Source organism: Betta splendens, chromosome 3 (assembly GCF_900634795.4).
Source record: "Betta splendens chromosome 3, fBetSpl5.4, whole genome shotgun sequence".
NCBI lineage: Eukaryota > Metazoa > Chordata > Actinopteri > Anabantiformes > Osphronemidae > Betta > Betta splendens.
Window position 1 is genome coordinate 14,094,817 of NC_040883.2, and position 16,627 is coordinate 14,111,443.

The window sequence follows — 16,627 nt, forward strand, 5'->3', positions numbered from 1 at the left end:
TCATTAGCGTATTACATTTTAACATACACAGACAGAAATAAGTGTTTTATATGACTGTTGCTGTGACACTCAGCCTGGTTTCTTCTCTTCACCTGTGCAACTTGAATGGACAGCAGCTTTCTCTCATGCTACAGTTAATACAATAAAAACACAAAATGTCACTTTTATTTTCACCAAAGTATACAAACACATTGTAAAAAATGCTACAGTAAGATTTACAACTAGTACCTCTTTATACATGCATTGTATTGGAATGACAGAAATAAAGCTGTGTCTAATCTAACTCGTTATGCTTTTGTAATACTGTTCCCATGTAACACTTCACGTGAGTTTATTTACTTATGAAGTTTAGTTGACTCATAAAGTACTCATACTTTTTAATAATTTACTACGATTTAGACGAAGTTGCTTTTATATTGCGACCACCAGGCTGGGATGACGACTGCAGGTAAGGAGCGGAGTTAAGCTAAAGTAAGCTAGGCTAACTAGCGCTGCTAAAGCTAGCTAAGCCTACCAGCCACTGCTAATGGCCAAGGGAACATCTTAGCGTCCCCATGTGACTCTGCGATGACTCCCAGAAAAATAATTATTTTGAACATCGACATTTAAACATGTCACACACACACCATCATTCACTCAGTGCTGCACACACTACAACTACACAAAGACAGACTATTCATCTCCATCTATAACACAGAGAACCACTCTAAACACTGTAGGTGGACTCAAGTACAATAAAAAAAATGTTTTAATAAATAAACAAGACATTAACTGAATTTAACTTTTTACTTAAAGCAAAATTTAGAGCACGCATAGCGCTAACGTGTTAAAGTGCATTTTGAAGTACATACTATCGTGCTATCACTTGCGTTGACCTTTTATTATGAAAACCGTAACCGGAAGTTGTTTTAGGTTCCTGCAGCGTGTTTTTGTCTGTGGACACAAAAACTGCGAAATCAAGGAGAAGGACAGCGCCCAGAATAACTGTAAACCTCTGTAAACTGTATGGAGCACCGCGCTGGGAATGGCTCTCCGGGCGTTCTCTCCGGGCTGTCGGACATGTAAACGCAGGTATGAGCTGCTGCTTTTATCGCCAAGGTCACAACAACAAGAATCCCGTTACATTTTTCCTCCCCACACGAGTCCGTCCGACGTGAAGTTGCTTTCCCTGTGGTTTCGATTATATCCGCCAGCTGAGTCCACTTGACTCGACCCCCGGTTCTCCGGGTCTTCGGGTGTTTGCCGTGAGTTGGGGAGTTGGATCCGTCCACGGGAGCGGGCGTCCGGGGTCCCGTTCGGAGCGGGAGTGGACTTTTCGTGGCCTCTGATGAGCTCCGGGGGCTCGGGTGGGATCCGCACGGAATACAAAATCAAACTCGACCCACTCTCACAAGTTTGCTGGTTGAACTTCATCCCGATTTGATGTTCCGAGCATTGCTGCGATGTGTGGCAGCGATGATCCGAGTCATGGCCTGCTGCCGCCGGGTTCGGTTAATCCAGTAATCTGGAAGTAGAGGTGGCTGCATTTTATTGTAACACCATTACCCCTCATCCTCCTCCTCCTCTTCCTCCTTCAACACACGCTCAGACCCAGTAGATGTGGACGAACAGTGGTTTTTATCTACACTAAATCCAGATGCTTAGTCGTAGAAAAACACACATCTGTGCTGAAGCCTGTTGTTGTGTGAGCTGCTCAACTGGAGATGAACCATTTCCACTTGTGGCTATAGTCAAAACTTTGTCATTTTTCAAGTCAAAAATAGGAAGAGCCTCTTAGCTTCACATACTTAACTTTCTCTCCTCCATTTTGTAGAATCATACACAGCAATTAGTGGTGAAGCCAACTTTCTTTTCGTTGCTTTCAGGTACCTTTGGTTTGTCATGATACTGTGTAGAGATTTAAATGAAGTAGACTAGCAGCAAAGGGGTGAATTATATGGTTTAGATTGGGTTTTTTTTCAAGGGAAAATAGTAGATTGTGTTCCCTAAACAACCAGCTGATTAATTATTCCTCTTCCGTACGTTACTGGCTGATTGATTTGTATTCGGTGAATAGGGTTTTTTTAAGCGAGTAGCTCTTTCTACACTACATCCCGACTATATGTGGTTGTGCGTGAGAGACTTCTTTTTTTTTTACTAAAACTCCAGTCTTGTGAGGTGATTGGAAACAGTGTCCTCTTTGTTCGCTCTACTCTGCACCAGAGGATTAATCCAGCTAATGATCTCTAATGTAGGCAAACGGATAAAGGCACATCTGACAGAGAGGAAAGCGAGCTGGCGATCATCAATATCGCTGGCGAGCGTGCGCGCCGGCTGCAGGTACAGCTGTTTGTGTGTAGGTGCTGTTTGTGCTGTTTATCATGACTCTGCCCTTTATATTAGCACCCCCCCCCACACACACACACACACACACAACCCTCAGGGTGCGTGTTTGTGTCCCTTTTAGTAGAAGTTGGGTGGGTGTTTTTATCCGTGCCTTTCTTTTTTTGCCCATTTACTAACACTGACCAACTCCAGTTAATCCTCCCAGTATGCAGCTCACATATTAGCGGTTTAGCCGGACCCCTGGCCCGGTGCTCCACGAGCCCACGTCCTCGCCGTGCTGCAGGAGAAACTGGACAGACAGCAGGGTGTTTACAGTTCCTATAATACCCATAAAACCATAATCGGCCTTTTCCCCATCTCAGCAGCTGAGCAGGTGGAAAAGTGGGTTCCACTTGTTTTAATCACACACTCATTTCCTTCCTGTTTGTGAGCTGAGGACAATGCAAAGCAGATGCCACCGGTCGCTCTGCCCCGTGCTGGCTCATTCACAGATCCCATGTGTTAATAAGGGTTTGGCTCCTGCTTGGCAGATTTACTTTGGTTTAAGTCTGTAATCTCTTTTGTGACTAGATTAGCTCAGGCACGACCCTCCGCTCGCGTGGTTTTCCCTGACTGAGGCACAGAGTTAATTCACGTATACAGAAAGCGGGTCACTTTTACGCTCGGTGGAGGAACCGTTTTGGAGTCTTAGGCCAAACGTCTGTGCAGAATTTCCTGTGTAGCGTCAGCCATGAGACTTCCTGTGCTGTGGCGTTGGATGTGGGGGAGAAGGAGGGGGTGGAGGAGCAGGGAAGGAAGGACAAGAGAAGCACACTGTACTCCCTGCTGTTGTCAGTGGTGGCCACTGTGGCTGCTGCATGCGCTTCACTCACCAGCTGAGGTTTTAAACACGGCGGCGAGGCCAGACAGGGGAAGTGGGATAATGCTCTGTCTCCAGCCTCTGTCCTTTCTAATCACCAGACTGTTTGGTAGATGCCCAGTTAGGGAGAAAGTCAAAGCGGTGTGTGAAGTGTCCCAGCACATTTTTTTGCCCTAATGTTTCCTTTTCGTATAATTGCAGGACATGAGCCTGTTAAAGCCACAGTGCTTCGCTGAGCAGGTGAGCAGCGCTTTATCGCAGTGTCCGTGATATATCATGATAAGAGAGGCAAACGATTATGACGAAGAGGAAGAGTCGGTCCAGGAGAGAAAGAGACTCATCCGCCATCTGAAAAACAGCTCAACAATGAGATGAGACTCTTTGTGACCCATTAAAGCCGAGCTGCACACGGCAGCATAGAAACAAGTTAATAGTTATTATAAACTGTCCTCCATCTCAGATTTCTCTCAGTGAAGCAAAGGTTGATCTGCATCTTGCTTTTAAAATAATGCAAACGTTGAAGGAACAGCAGGAGAACTCAGCAGGATTTGGATTTGGTTCAAGATTCAGGCAACTGGTTTAAAAGTTCACATATAAAAATTAAACTATAAAACCTGGAGGCGTCAGCATTGACCTAAACAATGCATCTTTAACCAGGTAACACAAAATATAACAAATGAACACAAAGACACTTTAATTATGTATTATTAGACTGAACTTAACGCAGCACTTCACTAACCAGAAAGCCCAACTTCCTTTCTTCAGTGTTTAGCGCAAAAAAGAATAAATAGAGCAGCTGAGAATGACTTAATGATCATCTGAAATAACCATTCAGTCACATATAAATATTATGCAGCTCTGCCTCACGCATTACTAAATTTCCTTTATAGATATTGCAACTGGCTGTTAAACCTGAGTGCAGCTAGTGTGAAATGCCTGCATCCCTCCTCACACAGTCACATCTACCATCCTGCTCTACCAACCGCTGATGGGTGTAAATGCAGCCATCACGTGGCTTTAGTTCATGGGGTGATGGGTTATTTTTTGTCTCCGTGCACAACTATAACTCTGCTACTGTAATATATGATGGTGGCGAGTTCAAATGTGCATCGCCCACCCCAGCGAGCAGCTCCCAGTCTGTCTCGCTGTCTCTGCCAGCTCCCTCGCAGGCTTCATCAGAAGTGATCCCACGCTCTATCTCTCCGTCTGCTTCTCCCTCCCTCAGCGCTGTTTGATCCAAGAGAAACGTGCCTTGTAAGGAAGCAGGATGTTCACCGGCTCCACGAAACTGCCACCCACTAAAAGCCCCCAGCCCGAGCGGCTGGATGAAGTGTACGCTGCCTTACGCAGAGGCTTACAGTGAGTATGGATCCTGGTGGACGGGTGCCAGGTGGACCTGCACTCAAAATGTAGAAAGGCGGCCGAACCTGGAGGAGTAACGATGCTGGGCTTTTGTTTGGTAGGTCCTACCTGCAGGTCCACCAGCTGGAGCTGGACAGTCTGGGTCAACAGATCAGAGAAAACAAGAGGAACGGACGTTTGGTGAGAGCTCAAACCAGTTGGACCAGTATTTAATGGTGGTCCAACAGCTTTTTTCCCCTATTAATGTGTGTGTTTGTGATGCTAAATGTGTGGTTCCTATTTTTTGCAGGGGTCGCTGTATGAGCTGGATAAGGTGAGTTTCATTCATTCTTGTTCTAATGATACACCAGTGCAGGACAATAACTTGTCAAGTTTAAGACTGGTTTTGTTCCTCGTAGCAAGTGAAAGCCATCGAGAGGTTCATGCGGCGCTTGGAGTTCCACCTCAGCAAGGTTGGTTTGAAACGTTTCATGGTCTGTTTATTTTGGTGGCTTTACGTGTATCCCATGGATGAACGGACGTGTAGCTCAGAGTTGTCTCCTGCTGTTCCCATCAGTTCCATTAGCATCTTTTAGCTCATTGTTTTGGTTTCCCACCCACGGCTTCATTGTCTTGGTCTCACTAGTTAGCAGTAGTCACTTATCAAGTCCTAAAGCAAAACCAAAACTGCAAGGTTCTCTTCCAGGAATAAGAAAACCTATGAGGTGTTTTTTATAGCGGGAATAAATAATATGTATAAAATGAATAATCCAGAAACAAGGCTTTAAATAAATGTTACTGTTGTTTTATGTTTGTTCAATGTGTCATTGCCTGTTTTAATTGTTGTTGATGAGTAAGTGAACTGTGTTTCTTGTTTCTTTTGCAGGTTGAAGAACTCTATGAAGCTTATTGCATTCAACGGCGGGTGCGCGATGGCGCCAGTAAGATGGTGGCGGCGTTCAACTCGGCCACGGGCAGCAGAGAGGCCAGGGAGAGTCTGAGCGAAGCCAACAAGGGCTTCAGAGAGTGTACGGAGGCAAGTGACGGACGTGTTGGCACAGGCTCAGCATAGTTGTGTGTTGTTTATGTCACAGAAAATAAATGTCCTTATAGAGAAACCTGCCTTTACACCAAGGGCGGAGAGAAGTCAGCACACAGATAAACATCACTCTGTCTTAATTTGTGTGTTGTTCCTTATTTATAAAGAAACGAATCGAAATAGAAACAAGTCATTAATAATAACAAGCAAAAGTAAAAGGTGCAAAGTTCTTATCCAAGTCATTTAATGTGATATTACTGCACGTTTTAGTAGAATATTTTTCTAACTTCTTAAACTTAATGGATTCACTAAACATTAGGTTCAGGTGTACGTGATCAAAAGTGATAGCTGCTCCAACTCTCCACTCTCTCTTTCCCCGCAGCACATGTGTTCGCTTGAGAGTGAATTAGAAAGCCAGATGGGAGAATTTCATGTCAAGATGAAGGGTGAGTCATTCTCCTCGCTCATGTGACTTCCTCTTGCCCCCGTGTAGTCCACTTCTCATTTCCCCTCAACGTTCCAGGCCTCGCCGGCTTCGCGCGCCTCTGTGCCGGGGACCAGTACGAGGTAAGACCCACACGGTCAGACGGCTCACGTTCGGCCCGTGGCCGCGCTCGCCGCTTCACGTCTCCTGCCCCCGCAGGTCCTGATGCGCTACGGGCGGCAGCGCTGGAGGCTACGAGGCCGCGTGGAAGTCAGCAACAAGCAGATGTGGGACAGCGAAGAGTACATATTCCTGCCTCTCGTCACAGAGCTGCTGTCAATCAAGGTACCGGCATCCGCCTTTAAAGGATAATGCAGTCAAACACATTCAGATCGCGTCCGAACCAGCCGAGCACTGACATTCCTGCAAATATCACTGAACATTAGCAACAGTAAACGAGTCTCCATCTGTGGCTTTGGTGACAAAACATGTTGGTCTTGTTGCCTCCCGCACAAGAGATTTGTGCGAATGGTATGAAACGAGTTTGAAGTGTGAGAAACATGATTCCTCCCACAGAATCTGCACACGTCTCGATGTGAACACCATCTCCTGGCAACTCCTCACCACCGCCCACATCTAGTGGAGATAGAAGTGACGATAAGATGCTCAGGCCTGTGTAGTTAACTGTAGGATCCTTTAGCGAGGCTCGCTGGATGCGAGCGCTCCACGGATGCTCCAGGCTGCGGCCGTGGCTGATCCGCTGTGGTTTTGTGCCGTGAAGGTGACGGAGCTGAAGAGCTTGGCCAACCACGTGGTGGTGGGCAGCGTGTCCTGCGAGATGCTCGACCTGTTCTGCCCGCTGCCGCAGACGCTCGCCGTGGACATCAACGACCTGGGCACGGTGAAGCTGAACCTGGAGGTCACCTGGAGGTACCTGAGCCTGCAGCTGCAGCCTGCAACCTGCCACGGCCGCGTTATTCCTTCCCACACGTTCTGATTGTTTGTCCTGCTGTTTTTAAATGTCTTCCAGTCCGTTCGATAAGGACGACCAGACCTCGTGCACCAGTACGGTTTCTAAACGGCTGCTGGCCAATCAGAGCCCACCCGACACGCCTTCCATGCGGGAGCAGGTGTTCTATGTGAGTCATGATTAGTCAGCGTCCACTTCACCTGCTGGGACACTACAGGGGTGATTTCACAAAGACACGCAGCCTCATGTGCTCTATTACATATTCCAGTTGGGTAAAAAAAAAATGTAACCAACCTCCTTTTCCTCCTTACATTTCATAGCTCACTCCTATTAAATGTCAGTGCATTTGTGGAGTGAACATTTAGACGTGTTTTACATACTGACACTAAAAACAAATCAAGTCACAAGGCTGTGCCATAAATGAAAATCTCTTCCCGTTACATATAAATGCGAAGACATGAAGCTATGACAACAAAGCAGAGACACTGACTTTGAACTCACCTCTGCTTCTGTGCCGAGGGTCCACACATATGAACAGTGTTAGAATGACAGGGCTCCTCCACATGACATCATCAGAACTCAAACCTTTTTATGGGAGAGGATGCCTGCATGTCTTCTGATATGAAGGTTGTCAGATGACTGATGACCGATGTCTGAGCATCATCTGTAGAATTCAGATTCAGACATTTAACGTCTCTAGCTGAGACTGGAATATTGAAAATTAATTAAAAAGTTAATTTCATTCATATTTCTGTAAGGAAGAAAGTTTAAAAGCAAAGTCACTGCTGTTGTTGCAGTTTCCTTTTTTACACCATTGTAAGAGTCCTTTGATCCCACTCTTTCATCTAAGTCATGTGTGACATGACGTTGGTTTGTGTCAGATCCTAAACTGTTTTTGTGAAACCAGCCCCTGGCTCATGAGAACCTGGAGCAGACTCAATATTGATCTGACCAATGTCATCACTGTCATATCACTGGTTGTTCTATTTCAGCTGATCCCCAACTGTTGTGTGTGTAGCGGTAGCACTGACGTGTGTGAGGAGGTCCACAGGGGCCTGTGTGTGAGGACGTGTGGCTGTGGCAGCGGCGCGCCGAGCGGCGGCGCCGGCCCGTGTGACAGCAGCATGTATGAGCGGAGCTGCGGTCCTTGTAGCTGTTTGATAGTGGTTGAGTAGCGCTCCAATGTGTCCCTCCTCTTCCTCACCTGGCTGAAGAGCTTGCCCCGCGGCGGGTCCAGGCAGAGCTACTCGCTGGTGGAGGCCTTCCACGTTGTCGTGGCCAACAGGACGACGTCTTTACACCGCGAACTCTGGCGCCCGGCGCCGCGCTTTACGCCAGTACAGTCGGTGTGTTGGGACGTAGCTGTAGTCAGTAGATGTAGCTTTGTAGTGACTGAATTAAGAAAAGGAAACAATAATTCATTAAATCAATCAACTTTTGGCAGAGCAGATAAAATTATACGAATTTTAATAATCTTGGATCATGATTGATCTAATCATTAAAATCAACAGAAAACAGTCAGTGATGTTTTATTACAGTTACAGAAGTGAGTGAAAAAGTATTATAGCTAAAAACAGCAATTCTTTAATAGTTAGTGTTACAGAAGAGATCTGATTTTTATATAACAAACAAAACCTTTTTTCAGAGGAAGACAGATTTTTATCATTAAGCAGAAACTCCTAAATAAATGAATGTTTGTTGTTGTGTCAACTTCAACAAAACATTGCTGGGCAACACCTAAAAAACACCCCACAAACAGAACAACACTCGATGTAAATATACACAGTGTGTATGAAAACTATATAATCTTAGCGGTTTCACATCCTTCGTCTCATCTATCGTCATCACACTGAAACACAAACGCTCATTATGAGTGACTCAGCCTTTTATTTTGTGTATAAATTTTTTATTGCACTTTGTTTATTGAAACTAAAACGTGCGCTAATTAGCTTCACATAAACCAAACTGAACTAAGCGGTTCCGTCCCTCTGATGTGCTGCTTCTCCGCGTTTCTCGTCTAGTCTCTCCTCAAGCGTCAGGGAGAAATGGAGAACGGGACGGTCTGGTCCAACTCCTCCGAGTCCTCCGACGACTCCTCCAGTCCAGCGCTGGCTCACCAGAGGCTGACGGCCTCCAACATGCTGCAGACCACCCTCACCAGTCAGCTGTCGTCCACTCCACACAAGTCCAGCGCGTCCACGCCGTCGCTCTCGTCCAACCAAGAAGAAGAGGAGACAGAGTCCGGGGAGGTTTTCTCTCAGACAGAGTCGGTGCCTAATGGCCATCTGCAGACTTCCTGCTCTCGTAGCCCGGACTTTACAGTGACTGACAGGGCATGTGTCCAATCAGCTGACCTCTGTGAAACCTCCGCAGACCTGAGCTGCTCGTGCCCGGATGTCTCGTCCGTACCCGCCGCGTTAGCGAGAGAGATGTTTGAAAGCTGCACGCCACAGGTCTCAGCAGAGGTGAAGGCTGATTCACCTGAGGAGTCGGTGCAGGATAAAAGAGACAAAGCAGAGATGGAGCACAGCACCGAAGAAGCAACGTCAGAGGATGCCAAGTCTGTCCAGGAGCCAAAACAGCCCGAGGAATCTCCAGCGGTGAGTTCAGCATCAGGCGTCTCTCTGGAATCTGACATGCTTTGATTTTTAACCCATCTGTTTTTCCGTAGGCTTCTTTTCCCACGTCTGCTAGTTTCACCCAAGAAGTCGAGACGGCGCTCGAAAGTTTCGACTTTCTCAACTGTTCTGACCTTGATGAAGAGGAGGAAGACGAGGAACAGAAGGAAGACAAAGGAGAGAAAGAAGAGGAGAGCGAGCCAAACGAAGAGGACAAAGACGAAACAGAGGAAGAGAACAGGGAGGAGATCTGTCACTCTGGAGGAAGGTCAGTTTGAACACTGAACATTAACTTACTCACATGCCAGATCAATATTTAAAGCAAAATATACAAGTTATAACCAACAGAAGAACAAGGATGAGTTAATTAATATCTGTTATGATGCAGTGATGATGAGCAGATGGACGGTCTTGAGATTCTTATGGAAGCCCCAGAAGGATTTAGGAACTCAGATGAAGATCGTTTCTCTGAATCCCAGGTAAACAGAATCAGCCGAAGCCTTTGTTTAAATAGTTCTGTGCCTGTTAAATGTTAACATAAACAAAATATCTGCTGCCAAAACTATAGGAGTCAATTACAGAGGATGTGCTGGATTTGGGACAGGTGGAAATGCCAGAGGACACGGAGGAGCCTGGGGAGGAAAACAGAGACGAGCCACAAGGTGAGAAGAGTTGGTAAACAGCTGTTCGTGCGATAACACATCTGTAGAAGCAAAAAGCTCAACTCCCCGTTTGAATCTTGTAGGAGAAGACGCATCCCCCTGATCAGGAGCCTGTCCACTTCCATCTGGCCACTGTGGAGCCATAGTTAAACCATTTCTCCCACTCTGATCCATTCACACCTTTCTCCTCTTATGCTGTGGGACTGCAGGACGTCCCACTTACTGCTCAGACAAACAAGCTCTTCCATTGCGGTGGCGTTTGTGCACATATTTGCCTTGTTCTGACCAAGAACGATAAACCTCTGGGTTTCTGCACCTCAGTCATGACTGAAGATCTCGCCCACATCCACCTCCGTCATCATTACAACACACTCACAATGCCTGTGTTTAAGTGGGACTCCACTAAAGTTTACACAAACTGTTCCTGTCGTGTGAAAATCCAGTGTCCAAAACGTTAACATTTCAGGAACAGCTAAAAGCTGCCTTTTGATTTTATTACAGTGCATTTTTAAGTATTTACTAATTTTTCAAATGGTTCAAGTTAATGCAGCTCTTTAATTCAGAGAATCACACAATGACCTATCCAACGGTTTCGTAACGCAGTATTTGTGAATATGAAAAAATAGAGGTTGTGATTTTCAGTGTTTAAATCAGTGTGCAGCATCGAGCAGGAGAGAAAAAACGCGTCATAGACATGTGATGTTTGTCTGAAGATTTCTATCAACGTGCTGTGAACATGAAGTCATTTCCAAATCGAGAGAATCTCCTGAAACCAACAGTTTATTTTAAGCATCGGCTAAAAATGAGAAATACCCAGATATACACATGTAAGCGTCACGGCTGCACCGGAGCTGTGAGTAAAATACATTACATGTGGAACTGATGTAAAAACTTGAAGGATAGCAGTTTCTCAGCTATTATTTAAAACTGGTCTTGGTTCTGTTTTTGCAAAGATGAAAATGACCTGCAGTGCAAAACTATATTTAAACCTGCATGTGTAGCTGCCTCCCACTGCCAGCATGTCCGTACGAACTGACCAGTTCAAGTCTGTGAGCTCCTGTGGAAGGAAGACGTCGTGTCCGTAGCTGTGTGCAAAGGCTGCCTCACGGGGGCGCTATAGTCCGTCAAGCATCGTGCTTTACATTGTGTTTCAAAGCCTCTTTATTCAGAAAGTGCCTCAAGCGACAGAGATGTATGGATTTAAATGCCACGACGTGAGAGATCAGGCAGAAGAGACGTGTTTATTTTCCGAATTACTTTAAGATTGTGCACAATAAGATATTTACTGTTTCATATAAAGAAATGTATATGTCTTGAAATGTTCAAATGTTTATGTTCAGAATTGTTAAACTTTATAAAGGTTTCTTTAAAATTAAACCATGGGTTGTGGTATTTGAGACGCTGTAATATAATGGAGGGTATCCTTGTTTAGTTTCATAAACACGGTAAAGGCTTTTACACTAAGCGATCATCAACAGATACAGTGCACCTTTTGTAATTCACAGTGAAGTCATTTTATTCAAACTTTTGAAAAGGGCTCTAAAATCAGTGAATAATTCAAAAGCTATTAATGAAGCTACTCATGCAACTCAGACAGCAGCAATGAAATTCAGAACAGTCGAGTGGGTAAAAATTACCCGACTGTTCTTGGATTAAAGAAACGTTCGTAATGAGCAGAAAGACGAGGTGTTGGTCCTCGTCTCCCATTAGTTCACCAGAACAAGTAAGAATAACTTAAAAGCAGCTCGTCACAAACGTAAAACAAACCACACTGTGACTCAATATCACCCAATATCTGTGCAGCTTGGTTTCCTTGGTTCCTACTCAAGGAGGACTCATAATGCAAAGTGTACAGGTAATGTGAGAAATTACATGTTGACCTTCAAACCAAAAGTATTATTAAACTATAACACAAACTTTGAACGTAAAACCACCATCAGTGCAATTAAACAGGTAAAACACATCATTGCTAAAAATAATCTATTATAATTCTTTCATTTTCTTTTTACCTGAAAAAAAAAATGCCGGACATTAATACAACATTTCAAATGGCATTCTCATTAGAAATGATGTTAACAGCTGTAAATGTGTCACATGTGCATTTCTCTGTGACCCCAACCTAGTGTATATAAATATACAGATGCAGCTGTAGAAGCAGTAAACTAAAGTAAAAGGCTGTTGACCTCCCAAACCTTACCTAAAACTCAGCGGCTGCTCCAGTGACCCCCCCATTTGCAGTAAAGCTGCACTGAGTCCGCCCTTTAGCGCTGAGTAGTCCGGCTGCTCAGAGTACTGCAGAGCCATCACCGCAGTCAGGTAAGTCTCAAATGCACCTAGAATCATATTACTATGAGCACATTGCAGAGAATCACACAGGCTAGTGGTTATACAAGAAAAATAGAACCTCACTGGAAACTTTCTTCTTCCCAAAGCAGTGACTCAACAGCGCAGGAACGTCCTCCATGAACCTACAAGGACACTCCAAATAATTTACATCTTATTTCTGTCGCACCGCTGTCTTAGCAATGAGGGTTAATGTCACACAAATTACACTCCACTCTGTGGACGCTCATCTGAAATGAAGTCACTCACCTCTGTTTCTGTTTGGCTACCTGGTCCGGTTGAATGACGGTGGTCCACGGCAGCGGTCCTGTGTGCCATCGCAGCATGCAGTAACCCAGAGACTGCAAGTCGCTGCGCCTGGAAGGAGCTGGAGGCAGAAGCACAGTCAAAGTGATGACAATGTGCATTTACCCAAACACACAACGCAGGAAAACAGTCATCAGTCTACTGCTTTCTCAGTAGTGGGATGTGAGTTACACACCTGCTCCTTTATGTGCATCCAGGCTGATGAACTCTACGTTGCCCTCGTGCGGCGTCCTGCTGGCTTCACGGTACTCCACATGACGGCCCCCTGGACAGTACCTGAAGGCGTGGCAGTATCCTACGAGATATACCTGAGCACACGCAAGCAGGGTGTTCGCCATGAGCCACATCTCAAACATGTGCACTGGTTAAAGTAGATATCAGAACATTTCTCACCAGTGATCTTTGTCCTTGTTGGATGTAGATATTTTCACCATTAATGTCAGCATGAACATATTCGTTTGAATGCATATACTGCAGAACATCTAACTGCAAAGCAGTTTAGAAAGCACTTTAGAAAGTTTAAACAGAAAGGGGGATTACAAAGAACTAATTTAAAGACACTCACTATTCTGTAGGCGAGGTGCAGAACGTCTTTCTCAGACAGAAGGTCATCCTCTTCCTCAATGATAGAGTGAAGAGTTTGACCCATGTCGGGGAAAATCAGAAACCTATTGATACAATGAACCACATGTAGTGAAACAACACAATGATGAAAATGCGTTTGTATAATATGAAATCATTCACACCTGTATGAATCTGCATGAAGACCAAAACCAACACAGGCAGGGATCCCAAGAAAAGGCACTTTGCTTTGTTTGATCCACTTTTCCACTAGAGGAAAAACAACGGGGTTAGGGCATATGGTGAAAATCGCTCAGTAACCAGGCTACTAAAGGATGCATTAGACACTAAGTGACAGATCATGAAACTACTAAACTTGTAAGAAAAAAGGCTGGACAATCACCAGATGCAGGCTTGGCAGCACGCTGCAGAAAGTTCTGCTCATTAAAGATTCGTCCATCTTTAGCGCCCTAAAAGGAAGAAACACACTTTACTGATCTCTGGGAAACTGAATAAGTAACTAGAAAACAGAGCGAAAAAACTACAAAGTGAGAATTTAACTATTTATTTCCATGATGTTTTTTTAAATGGAGTACTTCTAAACGTAACATTTAGGCAGAACTTACTAGTTTGAGAATGTGGTTTGACTCTTTGGAATTTGATTTTAAAGTTGTTTTTTGGACTGAAAGGAATAGAACAATATTATTAAGTTAGATAAATAACAACTTAAACTCTGTCTTTCTATCTACTAAACTAGCATTGACATCATTTTTGGTACCATGAGTTTCGATATAATTTGCCAAAATTAACTGGAACTGAGAAATAGATATGACTTTAGAAGTTCCTCTATCACTAATATGCAAAAACAGTGTAATTGTATTTTTTGCGGTCCTTTGTACCATTTCTGCTGTTGTACACATTCTCACCTTCGTAGATGAGCTCTGTCAAGCTCTGACTGAGCAGCTTAATCAGTTTCCATTTCCGGCCTGTCGTGTCTGTCACTTCTTCACCTTCCTGTAGTGGCTCTACAGCAGACGAATGCTTTGCCTTCTTGGCCTTGCCTTTACCTGTCGGTGCACATTCAAAGATTACTGTTAGATTTTATATTGGTATCAGTTTTGCTTTGAAAATTAATTACATTTGATTAACTTTTTATCATTTGTAGCGGTACATAAATTCATTAAACTGAAACTTAACCCCTAAAAAAAGAACAATGAAAGCCTGTTAATGTAAGTAGCCAAGAATAAAAAGCTGAATTTGGAAAATGTAACCTTCAAATTTAAGGTTCGTCTCACCTTTTCCAGGAGACTTGGACACTGGTGAGGAGATTGGAGAGAGGGCAGCTACAGGACAGACATCTACTCTTGATCTTTCTGCTGTATCACTTGTTTTATCAAACAACCCATTTCCTTCTTCCAGTTTCTTCACAGGGCTGGAAAATTTCACCTTACCCCTGACTAAAAACATGGATCAAAGAGAAGATTTTTGTATTGGACCAAAAACAAGACATTAGTTTTAAACAGAAGTGACATTTGTTTTGGAATACAACACGTCAAAAAGGTTTTTACAAGAGGAAGTTACAACATTAGGTTGAATCTGCCTCCACACTACTTTAATTACCTTCAGGTATAGGATCTTTGTTGTTGAATGTAACATCCTTTTCCAGACGAAGTGAGTTTCGACTCCTTCGTAGTCCTGGACGGGTTGGACTTGAAGTTGCAGTGATACATTGAGTATCTGTAAGAGAGAACTGGAGACTTACAGCTTGTACATTAGACAGACAGTATAATAAATAATGATTAGGTTTAGAATGTTATAACTGAACCAGTCAAATTCAAGGAAAATAAACATTTCTTATTTATCCTTACGTTCTGGGGGCTCACAGCCTCTGACTGAAGCAAGGCTTGGTCTAACTAAAGACGCTGTTGCCGCCTCCTTTTGGGATACAGCGGGTGAGTTCCCAGGTCCACATTCATCAGCTGGACAGGGGAGCTTCTCCCCACACGAGGGACAAAATTTAAAATCTGGCTGCAACTTTGACCCACACTGGGAGCAGAAATGAAAAGGCATTCTGAAACAATAAATACACGCATTGTTATTTACGTACATCCTCTCCATGTAACACACGCCTGTTGGTCTAACAAGGAAGTACCAATAAATACACCGATTATTATAAATCTTTTTAGTTTTTGGCCCCATTTTTCTATGCACACAAAAGTTTCTGTTTCTGTCTGTTCCTCTTAAATATTTTACAAATCTGTGTTAGTGAGCACCATGTCGAGATAATTCATCCACATCACAGGTGTGGCACAGGATGCTGATTAGCTCGTGTGTATTAGCTGCAGTTAGCATTTAATTATTATTAAGTAAATATTATATGGCCTTTATTATTAAGTGTGTGTGTGTTGTGTGTTGAGAAAAAAACAAGTAGGCCAGCAAACAGCTCATCTGTAACGTCAGCTAGCAAAACCTAAAACGGAACTTTACAAGGCGGTCCAAACTAAAGCTACCGGGCCTAGTGGTTACAGTTGAACTCAAACTCATGCTGGGCTAAAAGTGTTTATACATCTAGTCATGAATAATAGCAAACAAAGCAATTAAAAAACACTCGAATACCTTCCCCGATACTAGCCACTAAGGTTGTTTGGCTTGCAAACTCTTCTTCCCCGCTAAAGTTGATGATCGCTGCAGTAATAGCGAATTGGAGGTACTGCCCCCTGCTGGACATTAGGTCACAACACACAGGAGGCATTATCGTCTTTATTAGTGAGAGAGATGGCGGAAGCTCTCACACTTTTGATATCTTCAGATGTCTTTATTTGCGGGAGTATAGCTGAAGAGACTTCTCCAGGTGGAGAGAAATACTTTTTTTTTAAATTTTAACATATTGTAGCGGCCCAGGGGGGTTATTCCCACCCTGAGCCGCTAAGGCTTATGGGTAAAATAACCGTTCTTTTGTTTGTAGTCTTGTAGTTAAAGTTAGGATTTAAGTAATGTTATAACTTTGGTAAAATTATTCAGCCTTTTGTTGATGGGTGTTTGTTCTTGTTTTATGTGCTGCACCCTGAGGGAGGAGGATGTGTGAAAAACAATCATTGCAGCAACGTATTTGTTCTACATATGTTTACTCCACATGCTTGAAACTGCACGAGTGACGAGGCCAGTTTATACTGTATAAA

General features: G+C 43.9%; 2 protein-coding genes across 7 annotated transcripts; one reads left to right on the forward strand and one right to left on the reverse strand.

Moving 5' to 3' along the window:
• Positions 1-902: 902 nt before the first annotated feature.
• LOC114852272 (rho family-interacting cell polarization regulator 1-like) lies at positions 903-11,615 on the forward strand. 5 transcript variants are annotated; one of them, XM_029144584.3, is made up of 17 exons: positions 903-1,071; positions 3,386-3,424; positions 4,410-4,543; positions 4,648-4,726; positions 4,836-4,859; positions 4,945-4,998; positions 5,412-5,561; positions 5,947-6,010; positions 6,088-6,131; positions 6,208-6,333; positions 6,770-6,918; positions 7,019-7,127; positions 8,980-9,558; positions 9,630-9,844; positions 9,965-10,055; positions 10,181-10,238; positions 10,322-11,615. In XM_029144584.3, the coding sequence occupies exons 3-17, from the start codon at positions 4,452-4,454 to the stop codon at positions 10,339-10,341; spliced, it is 1,854 nt and encodes a 617-aa protein (XP_029000417.1). In that variant the 5' UTR covers positions 903-1,071; positions 3,386-3,424; positions 4,410-4,451; the 3' UTR covers positions 10,342-11,615. The 5 variants fall into 5 exon arrangements, with proteins under 5 accessions (XP_029000417.1, XP_029000418.1, XP_029000414.1 ...); XM_029144585.3 differs by having other exon boundaries at positions 10,325-11,615; XM_029144581.3 differs by having other exon boundaries at positions 905-1,071; positions 10,145-10,238.
• Positions 5,787-16,216, reverse strand: vrk3 (VRK serine/threonine kinase 3). 2 transcript variants are annotated; one of them, XM_029144588.3, is made up of 16 exons: positions 16,065-16,216; positions 15,317-15,519; positions 15,069-15,185; positions 14,744-14,905; positions 14,375-14,515; positions 14,075-14,130; positions 13,852-13,918; positions 13,634-13,718; positions 13,453-13,555; positions 13,281-13,373; positions 13,063-13,195; positions 12,831-12,948; positions 12,648-12,706; positions 12,436-12,571; positions 8,163-8,350; positions 5,787-7,622 (listed from the first exon to the last, which is right to left on the reverse strand). In XM_029144588.3, exons 2-15 carry the CDS (start codon positions 15,516-15,518, stop codon positions 8,254-8,256), a joined length of 1,569 nt encoding a protein of 522 aa, XP_029000421.1. In that variant the 5' UTR covers position 15,519; positions 16,065-16,216; the 3' UTR covers positions 5,787-7,622; positions 8,163-8,253. The 2 variants fall into 2 exon arrangements, with proteins under 2 accessions (XP_029000421.1, XP_029000422.1); XM_029144589.3 differs by lacking the exons at positions 5,787-7,622; positions 8,163-8,350 and adding an exon at positions 11,729-12,247.
• Positions 16,217-16,627: the final 411 nt, after the last annotated feature.